Here is a 24,026-nt window from a genome sequence, read left to right as displayed (position 1 = left end):
CCAGAGTTGGAGGAACACAGAGTTATTGGAGGGTTGGAGGGTTAGAAGAGGTCAGAGAAATATGTCCTTACAAGAGTATCTAGGAATTCTCACTTGCCAAATTGCACTGGCACTATAAAGCAGTCAGTCCAGCACCAAAGGAGTAGGTCTCAACAGTAACCAGCATGGCAACATTACCCATACTGCAGGAGCAGAGATTTGCACAACTCCATCATTACAAATCATTATTTCAACATGGTTTATTTTGTACATAAATCACCGGAAGGCGAGAACCGATTTGTACAAGCCTGGTGCTGGGATGCAGCCAAGTTTGCTCACTGTTTTATATACCTAGCACCCATCCTTGAGATCTGTAGCAACCTGGGATGGGGTAATGGGTTGATCAACTGATCCAAATTCTCTCACTCAAACAAGAGATACAATCTACCACTTGCACTGTTCCATTTTTTGTAGTTTGAATACTCAGAACAGTTGGATCTGAAACACCAGCAAATCTATAGATCCATTAACAATACTCCACCCCTCAAGTCCCATTTGCAATAGCCAGGACACCAACTGTCTACCAGAAGGTGTGTGACTGTGGTCCAGGACAACTCTGCCTCCATAAAGCACCAAGGTTCAAATAGAAAATTCATCATGGGCTGAGGTACATCTGGATCCAACCATTCCACGGGCCCCAGCAAATGAATCCCAATGGTCTAGTCTTCCCTCTCAGGTAGACATGAAAGATCCCATGGCACTATTCAAAGAACAGCAGAGAGTTATCCCTGGTATCCTAGCCAATATTAAACCAACATCACTTAAAAAAGCAAACTATCTCACCATTATCACAGTGCTGTTAGTGGGAGCTTGCTGTGCATAAATTGGCTGCTGCGTTTCCTACAACAGTGACTAAACTTCGAAAAGTACCTCAGTGAACATAAGAACACAAGAAATAGGAGTAGACCATATGGCCCATCGAGCCTGCTCCGCCATTCAAAACCATCATGGCTGATCTTAAGATTTAATCCCACTCGCTATATCCCTCGATTCCCTGAGAGACCAAACATTTTTCTATCCCAGGCTTAAATTATTCAACGATGGAGCATCCACAACCCTCTGGGATAGAGAATTTCAAAGATTCACAATGCTTTGAACATGAACATTGGCCATAAAGCACTTTGGGAGGTCCTGAAGGACATTTTATAAAGGCAAGTTCTTTCTTTCTAAATACAGTTGGAAAGCAGCTGCACCCTACTATTTATGTTCCTCTTCCTCCAGCCCACCCGCACCCACACACTGCACACCATTCCTGTATCTATACAGCTGAGTAGATAACCTGCTCTCAGGCTTTGTCCTGTAACCAACTGCTGCACGGTTCACAAAAGCAGCTCAGGGTAACTCAGCTGCCAGTTCTCCCTTCGTCTCTTTCAAGAACCCAAAATTCATTCCCTCAGGAGCCAGTTTGTATCCCCTACAGCGCACAATAGTGTGCTCCTGTAGAGACAGGAAGACTTTAATGCACATGGCTACTGAGAGGTCTCCAAAGGCTGATCAAAGTCCATTTCCATGACAATGATTAGTGCAATTGGCCACAGACAACAGGGATACCAACACACTTACAGGCCCAGAATGTCTCAGCGTGAGGATTTAAAACATCAGTCCCATTCAATCCACACACTGCAGGAAAACGGTCGAGAAATTCTGTTGCAGAGAATGGAAGCCCCATGACACCTCAGGTTAAAAAGAGATGTAAAGTCAGCTTCTGAATCATTTTCAGTGAAACTAAACAAGTCGCCTTGTTCAACTGTCCGCGTAAACAGAACAAATCACCACTGAATGACAGACTTATTCAGAATTTCTTGCAACAGGGGTCAAAGTGCGTTACACTCCAAATGTTGTTCCTTCCCCTCTCCTCACAAACTCTGCTCTCACCTAATGACAAGAATATGGAATGTGAAATAGCTCTGGAGTACCAAAGACATGTAATTGCTGGAACAATGCACTGTGGGACTGCTTTGAGGTTATAGCAAAGTCAAGTGTCTTTAATAGTGTGGAGCCTGGGGGGAGGGGATGAGAGCAAAGATTCAATAGTATATGCAAAATTAAATTCCTCTCACTGTTAGTCAACCTCTGCAGTGAGCTATTTATTTTTCCACTCATCAAAGTGACAATTAGATTTTCTTATTAATTGTCAGGCACTCCCCCGATGCACAGCTCTTTCCACTCTGGCTCATCAACAAAGTGACAATTCTGCTCTTCATTATTTAGATGGCAATGTGGAATCATAAAAGTGTTCTCTCAAACAGCAAAGATTCCTCCCTTCCCCACGTGTAAATGCAGCTGCAGAACATTACACTTTATTGCATCAGGGCGACACTTCCATTTCCCACACAAACCATCCTTACAGCCTTTAAGTCAGTTGGCTGATTTACTGATCAATTAATGCTGAATTACGGGCAGTTTTTTTAAAAAACACAATGGACTGGCACCTACTATGAACTGAGTTGAGACGCCCCAACTTGATTCATATAGAGCTGAGACATTCATTTTAATAGGCTGGAGTGGGTTTAAACCAGGGTCCCACAACTTGCAGAAACAGGGCCCAAACTTCACCGGGAGACAGTCACCAATAGTAATGTCTTCGCATTCATTGCCAATTTACAGGGTTAGTCATTGTGGCTTGGAATGTTATAATTGCCCTTTTAAGAAGTGCCCACAACCATCACCAACGGGAATTCTCAAGCAATGCCAACCAGGCCACGATCAAAATAAGCAGCAGCCAGCCATGTCTGTAGCAATGATGAACACAGGAAAGCAGTGCATTGGCAGCTTCGCTAATACTCAAGGAGCTGCACTTCTTTCTTTCCAAAGGCATTTTAATCTTGTGCCACAAAACAATCCCCCGCGCCTGAACTGAGGAATCTTCTCATCCCACCTTCCAATTCACCACATTCTTTTCCTGATTCCTGGTTTAGAAGCATCTTCCACACTCTCATTGAAGAGGCCATCTTTCTGTGGGAGTTTAAACACACAGAGCAGAGCAATGGCAAGCCTGGTCTTACCTGCGTCTATCTTGGGTGTGGGAAGCAGGAGCTTTCCTTCTGGTTGTTATATTTTATTGACCTTAGAAATGGTGCTAGTCATTTCTCACTTTTTTTTTAAAAGAATACTTTAATAATTCCACTAAAGTTGAACCTTTGCATTATCTTTATAATTTCTCCCAATGAAACCAGAGAATCCACCATGGCCAGGACACTGGGAGAACTTCTTCAAAATAAAGCCAGGGGATCTGGTCCATTCACCTGAGAACAGATGGGGCTTCTGTTTAACATTTCATCTGAAAGACAGCATCGCAGACAGTGCAGCATTCTCTTGATACTACACTAGGGTTTCAGCCTAGATTGTCCACTCTAGTCTCTGGTGTAGGTCTGCAAATGAGACCCGAGCCGAGCCCGACGGAACCCCATCCGACCCTGAGCCCGACCCAAGTCCTTCCATTTTTTCCCCACGCCCGACCCGATCAGTTAACTTACCTTCCGTTTTCACTTTGTTCCTTACCTGTACATGCTTTAAATAACTGTAACAAAACCCCCTTTGAAGTCCAAGAAGTAAATTAACATTAGAGTCACTTACCTGAGGTTGTGAGAGATCATGTCCGATCTGGCCCGACCCCACCCGAGCTTGAACGCCGGACCCGGAAGTGCGACCCGACCCGAACCCGACACAGGTTGTCGGATCCCGTAGGGTTCAGGTTGGGTAGCGGCCCTTCATCTTTGGAGTACGAATTGAACCCACAATGGTCCAACTCAGAGGCGAAGTGCTACCACTGAGCCCCGGCTGACACTAAAGTGAAAAACATTGCTTCTTCACCCATGACTTGCAACCTTCTTTTTCTTGTTGTTAATTGTACATATTTATTTTGTTTTGTTCGGGTTTGCCTTGGAACTGCACATCAAGGAATTAACAGAAAATGCTAGTTTCTGACAGCTTAAGGGGTTTTTAAAAAAGGAGTTTGAAATAATAATCCCGTTTCTTTTAGATATTCCTGCTTCTGCAGAACAAGAAGCCAAGTCACACATCCTGCTTGAGAAAAAAATTCCCTGCAGATTTCCAGCTCACAACATCAACAAACAGGAACTGGAGCTGCATTCTCTACATTTACATGTACTCCTGAACGCAAAACGACATCAGTCAGTTAGTCACCCATTGCAATATCAACAACTTCCTTATGTTAGGTATCTTTATGCTTATTGGGCAATGGTGCTTTATAACACCATGTATTCTTAATCAAAGGTAATTGTTCTGTCAGTCTGTAGCATGATGACCTATGTGGGAATGTCTGTCATTTCAAAGAGAACTGGCTACCAGAGGGATGAGTATACTTTAAATGAGTAAAAGGATTATTGCAAGTGAGGTCATTGCTAACTCCTGGTGGACATACCTGTTTCAGAACAAGTGTGCAAAAAAGGTAGAGATTAAAAGAAGATAAACCAGTTTACAGAAGCCAAGAAAAACAAGGCAGCAAAAGATTAACAATCGCCATTCAGTTCAAAGGGGAATGTGAGAGAAGCACAATGAATGGCAGGATAAGAAGATTTGGAACAGTGGAAAGTTCTCTCGATGGAGGAAACCAAGTTCAGCAGGAACACAAAAACAGCACAGGAAATGGGTTACCCAGACCTACTTTGATTCATAAAATACTTTGTAATTCATCTCACTGACATCTTTGTATTCCACAAAACAAAAAGGTGGAAATATTTTATTCAGCCCTTGATGATACCAAGTCATCTAAGATAAATACAACAACATTTGTGAATAGTGGTCAAGCACTCAATCCTATTTCATCACTGAGCTGGACACACAAAAAGAATTTCTTTCCGTTTATGATGAATAAAATTTTTGGAGCAGGAGAATATGGTTCAAGGGCAAAAAGACCCAAATCTAAATATGGGGAAAACCAGCACATGCCTGAACATGTGTAGACATGCAATGGGAACACAGGAGCAGGAGTAGGCCATTCAGCCCATTGAGCCCGCTCCGCCATTCAATTAGGTCATCTACCTCAACGCCATTTTCCTGCACCATCCCCATATCCCTTTATGTCATTAGTGTCCAGAAATCTATCGATCTCTGTCTTGAACATGCTCAATGATTGAGCTTCCACAGCCCTCTGGGGTAGAGAATTCCACAGATTCACCATCCTCTGAGTGAAGAAATTCCTCCACATCTCAGTCTTAAATGGCCTACCCCTTATGCTCCTTATACTATGCTCCCTGGTTCTAGTCCAGGATTGTCCAACCTTTTCACGTTGGGGGGGGTGCACATTACAATTTTTGTCTTACATAGGGGCCAGTGAGACAATTTCGGAAAGATAAAGGCATTACAAATTTATCTTACTATTAATCAAAACAAAAACAAATGTGCATTTTTGTGAAGAAGCTTTAAATATGATGATTAATTTATTGACTTACTTTCCTGTCACTATGATGGACACGGATTTTGAGAGATACCTAGCATTTTTTGCTGCACAAGTGGTCAATGTTTGCCCGCACACTTGTAGCAATATGGAGTATTCCGGATAGATGTCATCTGTCAGGAATGATTCTGATCACTCTCCCTCCCTCTCTCTCTCTCTCCATGTCCCTCCTCTCTAGCCACCCCCCCCCCCCAACAACCCCTCTCTCTGACAGTTGCAGAGAGCAGGAGCACTCAGCACAGCAGCTTTGTGCTGGGTCAGTTTTTTAAAAAACTATGACAAGTCAGTTTCACAGCAGACAGTCGTTGACTTCGGGAACAGCGGTTTCTGAACTTCGGACAGATTCGGGGTTTTCCGGTGGGTTCTGACTTTAAAAAAAATACATCCACAGGCCGGATGGAAATCTTTGGCGGGCTGGATCCTGGCCCACGGGCCATATGTTGGGCAACCCTGTTCTACACCCACCAGCCAGGGGAAACATCCTATCTATATCCACCCTGTCACACCCTGTAAGAATTTCATTGAGAGCACCTCTCATTCTTCAAAGCTCTAGAGAATACAGGCCCAGTTTCCTCAATCTCTCTTCAAGACAATCCCGCCATCCCAGGGATTAGTCTGGTGAACCTCTATTGTACTCCTTCTAAGACAAGTATATCATCCCTTAGATAAGTAGATCAAAACTATACACAGTACTCCAGGTGCGGTCTCAACATGGCTCTATACAATCGCAGCAAGACTTTTTTACTCCTGTACTCAAATCCCCTTGCGATGAAGACCAACATACCATTTGCCTTCCTAATTGCTTGCTGCACCTGCATGTTAGCTTTTAGTGACTCTTGAACAAGGATACACAGGTCCCTTTGGACATCAACACTTCCCAAACTCTCACCATTAAGAAATGCCCTGTCTTTCTGTTTTTTCTACCAAAGTGGATCACTTCACACTTATTCACATTATATTCCATTTGCCATGTTTTTGCCCATTCACTTAGCCTGTCCAAGTCCCCTTGAAGCCTCCTTGCATTCTCCTTACAACTTACATTCCCACCTAGTTTTGTGTCATCAGCATATTTAGAAATATTACATTTGGTCCCCACATCCAAATCATTTCTATAGATTGTGAACAGCTGTGGCCCCAGCACTGATCCTTGCGGTACCCCACTAGTAACAGACTGACATCCTGAGAATGACCTGTTTATTCCTATTCTGTTTTCTGTCTGTCAGCTAATTCTCAATCCATACTAGTATATTGCCCCCAATCCCAGGTGCTCTAATTTTGTTTACTAACTTCCTGTGTGGGACCTTAGCAAAATCCTTCTGAAAATCCAAATACACCACATCCACTGGTTCTCCTTTATCTATGCTACAAGTAACATCCTCAAAAAACTCCAACAGGTTTGTCAAACATGATTTCCCTTTCATAAATCCATGTTGACTCTGCCCAATCATATCATTACTTTCTAAGTGTCATCACATCGTTTATAATAGATTCTAACATTTTCCCTACTCCAGATGTCAAACTAACAGGTCTGTAGTTCTCTGTTTTCTTTCACCCTCCCTTGTAAAATAGTGGGGTTACATTTGCTACTTTCCAGAAGCTATAGAATTTTGAAAGATAACCACCAATGCATCCACTATCTCATAGCCACTTCCTTCAACACTCTGGGATGTAGCTCATCTGGTCCAGGGGATTTATCAACCTTCAATCCAGTTAATTTTTCGAATACTACCTCTTTATTAATACTAACTTCTTTCAGTTCCTCATTTTCACAAGTCCCTTGGTTACCGAATATTTCGGGAGATTTTCTGTATCTTCCTCCATGAAGACAGATGCAAAGTAATTGTTTAATTTCTCCGCCATTTCCCTATTCTCCTTTTATAAATTCTCCTCTCTCCACCTGTAATGGACCCACATTTGTCCTTGCTGATCTTTTCCTTTTCACATATCTAAAGAAGCTTTTACAGTCTGCCTTTATGTTTCTTGCTAGATTGCATTCATATTCGCTTTCCCTTTCTTTATCAGTTTCCTTGGTCATCCTTTGCCGGGTTCTACATTGCTCCTAATCCTCGAGCTGACCACTTTTTCTGGCAACCTTCTAAGCTCTTTCCTTTGATCTAATGCAATCTTTAACGTCTTGTTAGCCACAGTTGATTCATCTTTCCTGTTGGGTTTTTGTTGTAGACCATGTAATACTTCATAAATACTAGCCATTACCTGTCTGCTGTCAAATATTTTGGTGTATTTTCTCAATCCTGACTTGGAACTATATCGCCATTCCTTCACTGTCGCTCGGTCAAACTCCTGGAACTCCCTTCCTGACAGCACTGTGGGTGTACCTACCCCACATGGACTGCAGAGGTTCAAGAAGGCAGCTCACCACCACCTTCTCAAGGACAATTAGGGATGGCAATAAATGCTGGCCTAACCAGTGACGCCCGCATCCCATGAACAAATAAAAAAAAATATGGCTGCTCCTTGCTATCAGCAGCAGTCACCAAATATAGTATGATCTGCCTAAAGACATCACCTGGTGTTGGACTGACCCATACAGCCCAGGAAGATTTCAGGTCAGAGCAGGATCAGACTGGGTTGTGATATCCCGATGCCAGAACAGGCCTTCGATACTGCCCATGCTGACGCTGAAACAGTGATTACTTGGGGAGGCTAGGCATCAGCTTGTGGTAGCTATAGACATATACCCCAGCAGTAGACAATGGCTCTAGGAGAGAGACAGTTTAAATGAATCAAAGGGTGCCATTTCAAACGCTCTGACAACCTAAAGGTTTGGTCATTCAGCTTGGATTTTGTGAGGGTATGTAGTACAACAGGACAACCACCTTGCATCACACTTCACCAAGGGTGCACTAGCACAGTATATCACCGGACGAGTAATCCTGAGCCCCAGCAAATAATACCGTAGAATGTGAGTTCAAATCCCACCATGACTTTGCATTCAGTTGATATTCAGTTCAGGAAATAACATGTTGATATCAGTAAGTCTGACCGTGAAGCTGCTCGATTCTTGTAAAAAAAATTCAACTGGTTCATTAATATCTTTTAGGAAAGTAACCCGTCATCCTTAACTAAACGTGATTCCAGTCCCACACCAGTATGATTAACTCTCAACTGCCCTTGGAAGTGGCCTAGCGAGCCATTCAGTTGTATTAACCGCTACCAGCTGTTCAAGGCCCAGCACTACCTTCTCAGGGCAACTAAGGGTGGGCAATAAATGCCGACCATATCCTCAGGATCAATGGGAGACCAGAGGCAAGAGGCTGTTGCTAAGTGCAATCACTTAATTGTGCAGCGATAAGTCAGCGCATAGAAGTGGAAGTATGACAAGAGCCCAGACACCAAAAGAATCTCCGTGAGGAGCATGGATCTCTTAGCCCTGCTGCAGGTACAAAGACCAGTTTTCATCAATATTGGCAGCATCTCCGCAAACACTTTGCAGGCAAAGAAAACTAAAACAGTAAATGAGAATTCATCTTCCAGTTCTAGTGCATCACCATAGCAGGGGTAACATGAACCCAGGCAATACAAGTAACATTAGTGGAATCTGCTAAAATTGATTAACTGTGCCGAGTATTTTTTGCTGGTTAGTTCCTTAGTTCCACGCATTAGTGGGGCATTGTCATATCTACAGAGTACACAAGATTTTCAAAGCTGTATAACCCCTTCACTGCTCAAGAGGGAAAGCATGTAGATGGATAAACCACAATTAACACAATTTGTATTTAACCACCCCAGCGAACCTTTACCTACAAACTGCTCTTCAGAACCGCTCCTTCTTCTGACCAAGGAATACACTCCCAGAATAGTGCGCATTTCCTGTTCATTTTCCCCCATTCCCACTTTGCAGATCCCACTTTGCAATGTCCATGTTCCACTCAAACACCTCCTACTCCTGTCAGCTGGGTCTCAGTTGGTAGAACTCTCACCTCCAAGTCAGAGGGTTATGGATTCAAGCCCTACTCAAGTGACTTGAGCTCATAATCCAGGCTAGCACTCCAGTGCAGTACTTGAGGGTGTGCTGCAATATTGGAGGTACTATTTTTCAGATGATACATTAAGCCAAGGCCATGTCTGCCCTCTCAGGTGTATGTTAAAGATCCCAAGATACAATTTAATGCAAAGCAGGGGAGTTTTCCATGATGTCCTAGCTAATATTTATCTCTCAACCAACACAAAAAAAAAGATGTGCTGATCATTTACTTCATTGCTGTTTGTGGGAGTTTGCTGCGTGCAAATTGACTGCGATGTTTCCTACATTATAACAGTGACTACACTTCAAAAATACTTCATTGGCGATAAAGTGCTTTGGTAAGCCCTCAAGTCCGGAAAGGCACCATAGAAATGAAAGCATTTAAAAAAAAATCTTTTCCTTACTTTAGACATACAGCACAGTTCTGTCAGGGCATATGGAGAAATTTCCAGGTTACAGATCGGAGCAGATTCTTCCAGAAGGATTTTCAACTCCTAGATATCTTGTGTGGGCAAACACCAACATTTCCAGAATCATCATTCCCTTTGTGATTGAGTAAAGCCTGGCTAACCGACCCGAGCCCGACCAGACCCGACTACACGTGTCAGATTTGGGTTGGGTCAGGTCGGGTCTATATTCCAAGTCCAGCGTTCGAGCTCGGCTCGGGTCGGGCTGGACAGAGCTGCTTCCGGGGAGTCATGGGATTAGGCTTACCCAAGATTCCCCACAACTCCATCTGCAGGAATAGCCTGCTGCCGGAACGGATGAAGGATATTCGGGTTGGGTCGGGCACGAAAAAAAATTAAAAGGACTTGGGCCCAGGTCGGGTTCGGGTTGGCTATGGTCGGGTCGGGCTTCAATTTTATACCCGAGCAGGCCTTTATGATGGGGTAAATTTGACTTTCATCTTTTACCACCATGAAAAGATTTTTTTATATGGGCAGATCCATCTAAGTTCCCCATCCCAGCCACATCAGTACAAGGAGGTGTGAAGAATCAAGCCCAGGAAAGGCGGCAAATGTGTTAAAAAAAAAAACTTTGCACAGTTCCCAGTCAGTCAAGAGTGCCACAGGAAGACAACTGTAAGTAGACCGGTCCTAGGTGGTACATGGTATCGGGGTAGGGAGCAAACAGAGAACTTAGTCTCAGTAGGAGGATAGGTTTCCTATATCGATTCCAATTATCCAGGAGAGTGTGGTGTGAAGGGAGAAGGACATTATCTGCGGACAGAAGGGTTGAGAGATCAGGATAGAGTCCACACTTAATGTCAGGAAATGCGATATAGTTCAAACCAGACCAAGCTGTGTGTTTGCTCCAGTTGGAATATAATTCACAGCAGCACTGGCCTTTGTCATTGCCCGGGCAATTGTAAAATAAAGTGCGCACACACACACACCTCTTGGGATATTTTCCCAGCAAAGTTCAGGAATTAATATAAAAACTGAAAGAGCTGAAAATTCGATACATGGAAAAAAAAAGAGCAAAGAATGCTGACTGGAAATTACTTTGGACCCAATCCAACAATCTGTCACACACAAGGACAGAGATTAACTGCAACCTGCTTCGTTTCATCATTTTAACCAAGTTCAGACTATAATAGAAATTCACAGACCAACTTAAAACAACCAAACAATCTATCAGTGGCATGGGGCAATGGCACATACTTTTATTTTTAGCCCTGGTTAAAGGCAGTTGTGTACATATTAAATAATAAAAGTCACCTGGATGGCACACTGAGCTCAAACTCTCCCTAAGCATACTGAAGAAAAACAATGTTGTTGAATTTTTAACCTTCCTTAGACAATGCGATCTTCAAAAGCTCCCTTTTGTAAACTAAAACGAGCTGCACAGAATTATAACCAGTGCTTTTACTTTTTTTTTAAAAAGGATATGAAATCCTGGTATTTCCTCTGCATTCTCACCCTAACTGTAGTGAGGGAGTGTATGGATGAGTGACTCACTCTCAGGCCTCAGTGCCTCGAGCTGCCTATCAGGTACAGAAGACCAGGAAAACTAGTTAACTCTTGATCAATTCATAGTTATAAAAGGACCTGCACTTGAAGAAGAGGTTATAGTAAGATATTTACCAGATTTCTGAAGGCAGGGAGAGAGGTAGCAAAGCAAAGCGGCTTAGGCTGAGAATTCCTAAGGGTGGGAGCTCAGTGGCTGGAAGATCCAGGGATGGGGGAGGGGAATAAAAGGGTCATTAAACAAGCAGTAAGAGGAACAATGGATGCAACCTGGGATAAATGTAGAAGATTCCTCAAATACTAAGCAATGGTGGCATTGAAAATAAGGATGGAAATCTTGAAGTAGATTCAGTGCAGCGCAGAGAAGTTGATGACAATGGCAGTAGCGGGGATGCAAGACATTGTACAGGAGAGCACCCAGGTTTGTGCACCAATTGGCTGGCATGTTACTTACATTACAACAGTGGCTATACTTCAAAAAGTATTTAACTGGCTGTAAAGTGCTTTGGGACATCTGGAGGTTGTGAAACCCACAAATGCTGTGATTCAGAGGCAAAGAATGCCACCTCAGAGCCACAGCCTTCAAACAACAACTTGCATTTATAAAAAGAAACATTCCAAGGTTCTTCGCAGGTATATGAAAATGAACACCCAAATGAAAGAGGAGGAGTGAACTAAAGCTTGGAGGAAGAGACGAGTTTTAGAAAGGTTTTGAATGTGGGGAGGAGAGATGGGATGGGAGAATTTAGAAAGGGAGTTCCAGAGACCTGAAACCTTTTCCATCAATGGCAGTGCAAAGGAACGGGAAGATGATCAGTTGCCAGAGTTAGAAGACAGGAGAGTTCGAGATTGGGGTAGCAAAAGCCCATGGAGGATTTATAAATGACGACATGGATTTTAAATTTAATGCAATGGGAGATGGGGAACCAAGAGGTTAGGAAAGGTGGAGATGATGGGCAAGACGGTCTTAGAAGAAGCTATTACTAAAGACATTATAGCAGGGGACTTAGAAAAATTCAAGGTAATCAGGCAGAGTCAACATGGTTTTGTGAAAAGGAAATCATGTTTGACCAATTTATTGGAGTTCTTTGAAGAAGTAACATTTGCTGTGGATAAAGGGAACCAGTGGATGTACCGTACTTAGATTTCCAGAAGGCATTTGATAAGGTGCCACATCAAAGGTTATTGTGGAAAATAAAGCTCATGGTGTAGGGGTAATATATTGGCATGGATAGAGGTTTGGGTGGCCAACAGGAAACAGAGTAGGTATAAATGGGTCATTTTCTGGTTTGCAAGATGTAATGAATGGTGTGCCACAGGGATCTGTGCTGGGGCCTCAACCTTTTACAATTTATATAAATGACTTGGATGAAGGGACCGAAGGTATGGTTGCTAAATTGGCTGATGGCACAAAGACAGGTAGGAAGGTAAGTTGCGAAGAGGATGTAAGAGGGCTACAAAGGGATATAGCTAGGTTAACCGAGTGGGCAAAGATCTGGCAAATGGAGTATAATGTGGGAAAAAGTGAAATTGTCCATTTTGGCAGGAAGAATAAAAATGAAGTGTTTATCTAAATGGTGAGAGATTGCAGAGCTCTGAGATGCAGAGGGATCTGGGTGTCCGAGTGAATGAATCGCAAAAGGTTAGTATGCAGGTACAGCAAGTAATTAGGAAAGCTAATAGAATGTTATCATTTATTGCAAGGAGAATTTAATACAAAAGTAGGGAGGTTATGCTTCAGCTAAACAGGGCATTGGTGAGACCACATCTGGAGTACTGTGTGCAGTGTTGATCTTCTTATTTAAGGAAGGATGTAAAAGCTTTGGAAGCTGTTCAGAGAATGTTTACTAGACTACTACCTGGAATGGGCGGGTTGTCTTATGAGGAAAGGTTGGACAGGCTTGTATCAGCTGAAGTTTAGAAGAATAAGAGTTGACTTGATTGAAACATATAAGATCCGGAGGGGTGGAAATGATGTTTCCTCTTATGGAAGAATCTAGAACTAGGGGTCACTGTTTAAAAATGAGATGAGGAGAAATTTTTTTTCTCAGAGGGTCGTGAGTCTTTGGAATTCTCTTCCTCAAAAGGCGGTGGAAGCAGAGTTTTTGAATATTGTTAAGGCAGAGGCAGATAGATTCTTGATAAACAAGGGGGCGAAAGGTTATTGGGGGTAAGCAGGAATGTGAAGTTGAGGTTACAATCAGATCAGCCATAATCTTATTGAATGGAGGAGCAGGCTCGAAGGGCCGAGTGGCCTACTCCTGCTCCTAATTCGTATGTTCGTATGAGACAGGAGATATTTTGATTAGAGATACAGCATTGAAACAGGCCCTTCGGCCCACCGAGTCTGTGCCGAACATCAACCACCCATTTATACTAATCCTACACTAATCCCATATTCCTACCAAACATCCCCACCTGTCCCTATATTTCCCTACCACCTACCTATACTAGGGGCAATTTATAATGGCCAATTTACCTATCAACCTGCAAGTCTTTTGGCTTGTGGGAGGAAACCGGAGCACCCGGAGAAAACCCACGCAGACACAGGGAGAACTTGCAAACTCCACACAGGCAGTACCCGGAATCGAACCCGGGTCCCTGGAGCTGTGAGGCTGCGGTGCTCACCACTGCGCCACTGTACGTTTTCAGTAAGTTGGAATTTCCAGGAGGGTGAAAGATGGGGAGTCACCAAATCCACAGGTAATGAGGCCTGTACAAAGATTTTAGCTATGGGGGGGATTCAGCAATGTTGTAGAGGTGGAAGTAAGTCTCCTTTGTGATGGAGAATAGTTGGAGTCTTGAGGCTCAGCTGAGGTTAAACATATGAGTCTTAAGGGGAAAGCTAGATGAGTAGGGAAGTGGGAGCTGGCTTGCCTAAATTGCATGGATTATGAAAGCTGAAGATGTCTCAGTATCCAATAGTTAACAGTTTATAATGCACAGTTTACAATGATAGTGCACAGGGAGAGGAGGTTGCCAAGTCCATTTGGAAATAGTATTGATAACACTGTAACTGACCTTATAAAGTGAATGTCAAGGAGAGATATATGAAAATAAATGACTATTTGTGCACGTGAAAATAATGACTCATAAGACAACCTTAACTAGCTGATATTCCTGAAATACCAGATACTACGGGATTCTTTTTCCATCCCCGACGAACCAGTACATAGATTTCTATCAGAACCGGTTTATGCTATGTTAATAACTTTCTTTAAAAAGGTGGACAAATAACTGGTTATGAGGACGACTGGAGTCAAGCCTGGATGCAGTTGTTCAAATACTTGCAGGGATGATATGGTTAAAATCCAGTCATTTTTGGAGAGTCACTTCCTTCAGGAGATGAAGTAAACCAAACACATTCCCTCACATCACAGGTTTTTAGATGGTCTCGCTGAAGCCATCAACTCAATAGGCTTCCCCCTTATGTATACTCTCACCTGTCTGAAAGCAGACAAATTCTAGATGTGGAAAGCAGTGTGCGAGTCTAGAAACAGGTGGAATGTTAGGACCAGTTTTCCAATTATACATTGGCAGTGGAGGACTTCTCACACCCATTATCAGGTCCTCCGGATTTTCTCAGCACCGATTCCAGCTGATGAGAGGTCATGGGCAGTAAGCTCATATACAACTGGCATGTGAAGTTCCCACACAGGCAGCATGTACCCGGGCAACCAGCCCCACAGTGTGAAGAATACATTAAACTATACAGAAAGATAAAAAAAAACAAAAGGCTTAAATATGAGATTTATAATTCAGGCCACCATAAAAGGGTTCAAGAGATAATTGGATATATTTTTGGAAGAGAGTGAGGACTGCAGAGTATGGGAAGCAGCTATTGTGGTAGATTAATGAAAAAGGAATAGGTTTTTTTGGACCTATTATTTATTAGTTTCTGACCACATATGGCTAATTGGGAATCCAGATGTGGCTAATTGAAGTTCTGATTAGTTAGCAGAAAAACAATGAGTAAGAGACAGCATTGTTGGGTATGTGATCTCAATACTCAGTCACGTGCATATGAACTTTAACCTTTTGGTGTGCTTGTTAGTAAAATGGTAAGACAAAAAGCAGAGTATGCGAGTGTTTTGATCATTGTCAGGGCTTTACTTCCTTGGTTACTGAGTGGTGATGGCTGTTAAGTAAATCCACAAATGAAGTACATTTACATGTTTTGTGAGTGAATGTAAGCGTTTTTTTTTTACTAACATCAGTGCATGACACTAAGCAGCGTCGCCATAGCCACACCTGTGGCTAGTCAGTGACTTCTATTCAATAACATTGCTGTAATGGTCTTTTATTCCTAAATATTCCCATATTTTAACTAATTAAATTGAAGGCCCGAGGATATTGTAACCCATATACAACAGATTCCAATGGTTTATAAATGGCCAAGTGAACGCTGGTGTTAAACTGCAATACTGAAAATCCTTCACGGCTTTTTAAAATGTATAAACTTTATGGGTCAGTTTTATACAGTTGATCTGCTGGCGGTGCCCTTTCCAGTAAGAAGGTTGGGAGCGAAGATTTTAAATGTTACCAGATTTGTTGGAAATGGCGCAATGTTGTGAAAGATGGCTTCGAGCACAGGTTAATTTCCAACCATCCCTCCCTCCCCCCACCTCCCAAAATGAGTTCCTGATCTCCCCCCACATTATTATGGGAGAGTGGGCAGGATAAATCAGTGGCAGGCTCATCTAAGGTAGAGCAACATTCTGGCCAGTTACCTACTAAGACAACAAACGAGGGAGGAAGGAATAGAAGGATGTGTTGATCGGGTTAGGTGAATGACTTGGGGGGAGGCTCATGTGGAGCACGAACACCAGCACAGACCATTTGAGCCAAATGGCCTGTTTCAGTGCTGTACATTCTATGTAATTACCCAATTTGTTAACTCTACCTACAAACTCACGTTTGGTAATCACACTGAACTAATGCCATTAATTCATTCTTGAAGCAAATTGTGCAAACATATTTTTTGTTTTATGAGCCAAACACAAAAAAGTAATTTAAAACCACTGCTGATAGGTCGACAGGCCATAATCCTGACCTGCGCTATTTTCTCTCCCCAAATCCGACAATAACAAAAAGGGACTAGAGCAGGTGACACTGCCTTTGTACTTCACTGAGCACCTTTTCAGAACCCGAGAACTTCTCTATTTCCACCCCAAATCCTCTGCTCCATCAGGCATCCCCCTCTACCTGCAGAGTCTAGTCCACAAGATAAACTATTGTAAGTTCAAACAAGTTGTTCCAGAAAAGAAACAGACTTGCACAATGGACCGATTCAGGAAAACAAGCAACCCAATTGGTACTTAAATAAAATCAAAAGGAAATATCTTCAAAGTTTAAAACAAACATGAATCTTTTCTAAACTCCGGCTAAGTTTTTGTGACAAAGCACTTTTTATAAAAAGTTACAGGTTTAATATTTGTTTCCAGTCATAGGAATATCAGAAACTTAGCTGATCTATACCTCAATTCCATTTACCCACCTTTGCTTCAACTTTTACAAGGGGCAGAAAGAAAAGGTCAGCAGGACATTTGCGGCTGTGATATAGAGAAGACACCAGTATTCCGAAAACATTCAGTACTCAAGGGGTGAAGTGACTGTTCAATACACATTTGCAAATGCTGCAAAGATTCTGGGCAAAGTCTGCTTGGACTGCATGTTTCAGTTCAGGTTCAATGCTTCCTGGCCACATATATCCATCGTACTACAAACCTGGTAAAACAAATTGCCAAAGGTATCCTATGCTAGCTAACTCTGTACTCCTTATTAACTCAAACACTGAGATAGATAAATTCTGTTGCTTCAAACTCACTTTAGAAGAAATTCTTTGTTCTTCTTAAACTTATTGCACGTGCCAAGGGAGAACTGCACTGTCGGAGGTGCCAGCTTGAGATGTTAAACCAAGGCCCCATTTGCTCTCTCAGGTGGATGCAAAAGATCCCATGGGACTATTTTGAAGAACAGCAGAGAAGTTCTGCCCAGTATGCTGGCTAATATTTATCAGTCAACCAACATCACTAAAAACAGATCATCTGACCATCTATGGGACCTTGCTGTACACAAATTAGCTGCCACTTTTCTTACATTACAACAGCGGCTTCACTTCAACAGCAATTCATTGCCTGTGAATAGATATGGGGCATTATGAAGACGTGAAAAGGCACTAAGTACAAGATCTTACATTCATGAAGATCGTCCTTTGTGTATAATGTTTGGGCTATGGCTGAAGACAGGACTTTGTGGAGGGAGAGAGTATAGAGAGAGAGTAGGGATTCTTTGAGAAGCAGCTATAAAACAATATCCTTTCAATATGTCCATGGGTTAAGAAGATGCATGTGCATTGTGAGAGAGGTCCATATCCCTCCCATCTTCTGGCTCCACCTCAATACGGACAGTGATAAACAATTCAAAGCTTCTAATATTCCATATTCTGAAGCTTAGAAGTCTCCACAATACTGCAGCCAACAGGGGAATGGGGGAGACCACAACTTCAGTCACTTGGGTCAAGGTAATGGACATTACAACTCAGAAGAACGAAGGGTCTAAGGTTTCAACAAATGGAGTGTGAATTTGAAACCCAGACACTGAGCATGGAATCCTCTGTACAGCACTTCACAATGCTGTCAGTTCTAATACAACACACAATACAATGAAACTGGTCTATAATGCTCTCCCAATACAGAATCAGATGGGCAGGTGGAAGGAGTGGCAGTGGGAGAGCATTTTGGTGTTAGTGATCATAATTCAGTCAGTTTTAACATAATTATGGATTTGGACAGAGATAGAACAGGAGTTAGAGTTCTCAATTGGGGCAAAACCAATTTCACTAAACTGAGGATTGATTTAGCGAAAGTGGACGGGAAACAGCTACTTGAAGGTAAATCAGTGTCAGAGCAGTGGGAGGCATTCAAAGGGGCGATTCAAGGAGTTCAGAGTAAACATGTTCCCGCAAAGAAAAAAGGGTGAGACGGCCAAATCTACAGCCCCATGAATGTCAAGGAGCTTACAGGGTAAGATAAGGCAGAAAAGGAAAGCTTATATCCGACACCAAGAACTCAATACTACAGAAAGCCGAGAAGAATATAGAAAGTAGAGGGGTGAAATGAAAAAGAAAATTAGGAAAGCAAAGAGAGGGCATGAAAGAATATTGGCAAGCAAAATTAAGATGAACTCAAAAGATGTTTTATCAATACATTAAAAGTAAGGGGATAACTAAGGAGAGAGTAGGGCCCATCAAAGACCAAAAAGGTAACTTATGTGTAGGGGTGAAAGATGTTGGTATGATTCTTAATGAATACCTTGTGCCACAAAACAGGGGGATGATGCAGAAATTGTAGTTATGGAGGAGGAGTTTGAAGTATTGGATGTGATAATCATAGGGAGAGAGGATGTATTAATGAGATTAGCATCCTTGAAAGTTGATCAATCACCAAGGCTGGGTGAAATGTATCCCAGGCTGTTCAAAGAAGCCAGGGAGAAAATAGCAGAAGGTCTGACCATCATTTTCCAGTTCTCACTGGATACAGGTGTCGTGCCAGAGGATTGGAGAACTGCTAACATTGTACCTCTGTTTAAAAAGGGAGCGAGGGATAGACTGAATAATTACAGGCCAGTCTGTCTAACCTCAGTAGTGGACAAATTATTGGAATCTATTCTGAGAGACAGGATAAACTGTCACTTAGAAAAGCACAGGTTAATCAAGGATAGTCAACATGGATTTGTTAAGGGAAGATCTTGTTTGACCAACTTGATCAATTTTTTTTGAAGTAACAAGCAAAATAGATGAGGGTAGTGCAGTTGATGTGGTCTGCATTGATTTTAGCAAGGCTTTTGACAATGTCCCACATGGCAGACTGGTTAAAAAAAATAAAATCCCATGGGATCCAGGGAAATGCAGCAAGGTAGATACAAAATTAGCTCAGTGGCAGGAAACAAAGGGTAATTGTTGACGGGTGTTTTTGCGACTTGAGGGCTGTTTCCAGTGGCGTTTGCAGGGCTCAGTAATGGGTCTCCTGCTTTTTGTGGTATATATTAACGATTTGGACGTAAATGTAGGGGGCATGATCAAGAAGTTTGCAGATGGCACAAAGATTGGTCATGTGGTAGATAGCGAGGAGGATAGCTGTAGGTTGCAGGAAGACTTTGACGGTCTGGTCAGATGGGCAGAAAAGTGGCAAATGGAATTTAACCCGGAGAAGTGTGTGGTGATGCATTTGGGGAGGTCAAACAAGGCAAAGGAATACACGAATAATGGGAAAATACTGACAAGTGTAGAGGAAGTGAGGGACCTTGGAGTGAATGTCCACAGATCCCTGAAGTAGCAGGACAGGTCGATAAGGTGGTTAAGAAGACATATGGAATCCTTTCCTTTATTAGCCGAAGTATAGAATATAAGTGCAAGGAGGTTGTGCTGGAACTGTATAGCTCATTGGTTAGGCCACAACTTGAATACTGTGTGCAGTTCTGGTCACCTCATTACAGAAAGGATGTAATTGCACTAGAGAGTGTACAGAGGAGATTTACGAGGATGTTGCTAGGACTGGAAAAATGCAGCTATGAGGAAAGATTGGATCGGCTGGGGTTGTTCTCCTTGGAACAGAGAAGGCTGAGGGGAAATCTGATTGAAATGTACAAAATTTTGAGGGGCCTGAATAGAGTGGAGGTGAAGGGCCAATTTACCTTAGCAGAGAGGGCAGTGATGAGGGGGCATAGATTTAAAGTGATTGGTAGAAAAATTAGAGCAGAGATTAGGAAAAACCTTTTCACCCAGAGGGTGGTGGGGGTCTGGAACGCACTGCCTGTAAGGGTAGTTGAGGCAGAAACCCTCAACTCATTCAAAAGGTGTCTGGATATGCACCCCAAGTGTCGTAATGTGCAGGGCTATGGACCAAATGCTGGAAGGTGGGATTAGAATGGGTGGATCGTTTTTCGGCCAGCACAGACACGATGGGCCAAGTGGCCTCTTTCTGTGCCTTAAACATTCTATGATTCTACAATTCATTCCAAAACCCATACAGTACAATAACCACTCCAACAGATCTCAGACTGGAATAGGGCACAGGCAGTAGATTTTTTTCACCAACTGCAAATACCTACCGTATTGCAACAGAAAGATACTTGCAGCTATCATGCTGATGAATCAAATACAATATGTCGATTCATTTTGGAATTCAATCTTAGAAATATTGAGAATGCACATACACCATATTGGATACATTTCCTACTATTGACTCATTTTCGAAACAAGTAGACATGATTGTAAACTGAAGTATCAGTTTTCACTCATGTTAAGGATCAATGGAAAATGTATCCTATTGGTATCGAGCCACTATTAACAAATGATCTTTTCACAGTCTTTAAGAGCCATTTCATTGTATACAAATGTGCAGAGGTTGTATCATGGCCAGCTGTCATGCAGGCCCACACCTGCCATGCATGAGGCATATTAATTTTGGCACGTGAACATTAAATTTCAAACTGCTGTTGAAGTGAAAAAAGGACTTACTTTAAAAAATTGCCAGATCTTGGCTGGAAAGACATTTGCAAATTAACAGACAGTGTTTGGAAAGGACAAAGGACCGTTCCCCACAATAGACTTTTGATCACCAGATGTTGAAGGTGGGGGAGCTCGCACTCCAGATTGACTGCTAAGATGGCCAAATACACAAACGGACAGGGTCAAACCAGCTAGTCACATGACTAACCTGCTGGGCAACCTGAGTTTTTTGAATTTGTACAGTTTGGGCGGAAAGCAGAATGCTCCTGGACTGAGAAGATCTCTCCTGTCTGCTCCCATCTCTTTCTCACAAGCCTCTGAATCCACTGGAGACACATGAACCCCAAGAGAGAAAAGTCTCCTACAATGAACAAGGTTTAAGAAGAATACTGGGCCCCAACGAAAAGCAAGATCTACCTACAATCAAGGACTCTACAATGAGCTCGAAGACCCATAACAAAAACCCTTCAGATGTTGCCTCAAACTTTTCCACTTTATTTCTTCTGCTCTTTTCTGTCTCTATTTGCACGTGTGTATTGCATATGCATGCTAGCGTGGGCATGTAGTGTATCCGTAGGCATCAACCAAGTTTAAGTTTAATAAAATTTAAACTTTTCTTCTTTAAACCTAAGAAAGCCTGTTTGTGCTGGTTTCTGTGCCTTATAATTGGAAAGCGGTGAACAAGGATTCACTAAGGAGGAACGAAAAACACGATGTGTTTAAAATTAAACCCTGTTACGCTAAGACCAGGTGAAGGCTGAGAGGGACCCCTAGAGTAACACGAGCAGTGAACTGTAATGCATTGATGACAATAATCACCAATATAGTGCAGCATTTACCACAATCCCACATGCAATTCACACAACACAAATACTTTTGTGACAATATTAATGGATAAACATTAAGTGCTCAATATACACTTCTACTATTTTTTACCTAATTTTAAAATGGGTTAACACCTCCACTAAAATAGTACACCAGTAAACGTCATGCCAATGTGTTAAGTGTTCGTCTCGTAAAATGGCCAGTCTTTTCGAAGGTGTCAACAATTCATTTTAAGTGCCAGTTAGGTTTCTTTGGTAGCACATTCACCTCTGAGCCAGCAAGTTGTGGACTCAAACCACACTTCATAACCTGAGCACATAACCCAGGCTAATGATATAATGCAGCAATTGGGGGGAGTGCTGCATTGTGAAAAGTGTCATCTTTTAGATGAGATGTTAAACTGAGGCCCAGTTTGCCTGTTCAATTGGATGTAAAAGATCACTTTCCAATGAAATGCAGTGTTCCAGACTTGGGCATATGTCACCATTCATTCAGCATTGCTGGGTCAAAATCCCAGAGCTCCCTACTGAATAGCACAGTGAGTGTATCGTCACCACACAGAATGCAGAGGTTCAAGGAGGCGTCTCACCACCACCTTCTCAAGGGCAACTAGGAATGGGCAATAAATGCCAACCTCACCAGTGAAACCCACATCCCAAGAATAAACTTTTAAGAAACATTCATCCCTCAACCAATGCTACCAAAACAGATTTAATCGCATTGCTGTTTGTGGGACCTGGTTAATGTGCCAACTGCCTGAATCTTTAACAATAAAACAACAGTCCATCCCAAAGTAATTCATTTTCTGTTAAGAGCTTCAGGACATCACAAGAACCTGAAAGTCTCAATATAAATTTAATTCTAAGAAAAAAGAACTTGTATTTATATAGCTGCCTTTCACAACCTTGGACCATCCTGAAGCGCTTTGTGGCCACTTAAGTGCTTTTGCACTGTTGTAATATAGTAAGTGCTGCAGCCAATTTGTGCACAGTAAGCTCCCACAAACAGCAATGCAATAATCACAAGATAATCAGCTTCTGTGGTGTTGATTGTGGGATAAATGTTGACCAGGCCACTGTGGAGAACTCCCCTACTCTTTGAAATAGTGTCAAGGGATCTTTCACATCTACCTGAGAAAGCCTCAGTTTAACGTTTCATCCGAAAGAGCACTTCTGGCACTGCAGCACTTCCTCAGTACCGCACTGGAGGTCAGCCTCAGGAGTGTGACTTGAACCCACAATCTTTAGACTAAGAGGCGGGAGAGCGACTAACTGAATCAGGACTGGCAGCTTAACAGTGCTGGAAATATGGGCGGGTAGGTTTGAGAGCTTGGAGAAGAAAGTGAGTGTGAATCAAGAAGTACAGAGAGAGAGCTGGCAGTCCAGGAGCGTTTGCCCAGAGACAGTTTCTGTGCGCTGCTTCCTTACCTTGGTAATGAGTAGGGGCTCCCTGTGCTCCCGTCCCCCTCGGAGGGTGAATCCCCAGGGCGCTCCCCCGCTCAGGGTCACCTCCACACAGCGGGAGCCCTCGGCTGCCCTCCGCTCCTTCGCCGGGAGCTGCTCCCCCATTGCCTGTTCCTCGGCTGCCGCTCCCTTTGTGCGCACACCTTCCCCAGCCATGGGGAGAGGCCGGCTCCAGCTCCGGTTCCAGCCGCCACCTTCCGCACTCAGAGCCGGCGACGGCCAGCGACTCTGTCCAGCTCTCCCTCTGGCTCAGTGAAAGCGGCCGTTAAGGTGTACTGAGTGAGATGGCCCCAGCGATCCGGCGCTGAGCTCACTGTCTGCTGCTCTTTGCTCAGTCCCCGGGGCAGCCAGTAGCGGCGCACCTTCCACCTGCACACACACACGGACTGGGACAACCTTCCAACTCCTCCTCCACTAAACACAGCCGCAAAGCAGCCCTTACCACAGCTATTCACTCACCCTACTGGGCATTGCCATACACAGCAATGCCGCCCATTCATTCCCCTCAGAACAGGTTTCTCCAACTTTTTCGGGGTCCGTGAGCAAATTTCAAACGATAAAGGCATTAAAAATTTATCTTACTAATAAAAACAACAAAAAATGTACATTTTTGTCAAGAGGCTTTAAATGAGAAGACTAATTTATTGACTTACTTTCTCATCACTTTATTGAAAACTGATTTAATGACATACCTGGCATTGTTTTTGCTTTAATAAATAGTCTGTGTCTGCACACTTGATGTAGCCATGCAGAGTGTCCTGGATAGATGTCCAACTGTCAGGAGAGACCCTGATCTCTCTCTCTCTCCCTGTGT

The 24,026-nt window shown here is 42.9% G+C and overlaps 1 protein-coding gene across 3 annotated transcripts in view; it reads right to left on the bottom strand.

The window, feature by feature from the left end:
- Positions 1 to 23,588, bottom strand: part of shroom2a (shroom family member 2a) — a 257,740-nt gene extending 234,152 nt beyond the window's left edge. For all 3 annotated transcript variants that reach the window (XM_068040342.1, XM_068040344.1, XM_068040345.1), the window contains exon 1: positions 23,177 to 23,588. In XM_068040342.1, coding sequence (XP_067896443.1) covers positions 23,177 to 23,368 — 192 coding nt within the window. In that variant the 5' untranslated portion in view covers positions 23,369 to 23,588. The remainder of the gene's footprint in view (positions 1 to 23,176) is intronic.
- Positions 23,589 to 24,026: the final 438 nt, after the last annotated feature.

Source organism: Heterodontus francisci, chromosome 10, assembly GCF_036365525.1.
Source record: "Heterodontus francisci isolate sHetFra1 chromosome 10, sHetFra1.hap1, whole genome shotgun sequence".
In the NCBI taxonomy this organism is placed as follows: domain Eukaryota; kingdom Metazoa; phylum Chordata; class Chondrichthyes; order Heterodontiformes; family Heterodontidae; genus Heterodontus; species Heterodontus francisci.
This window is presented reverse-complemented; position numbering and strand designations above follow the sequence as displayed.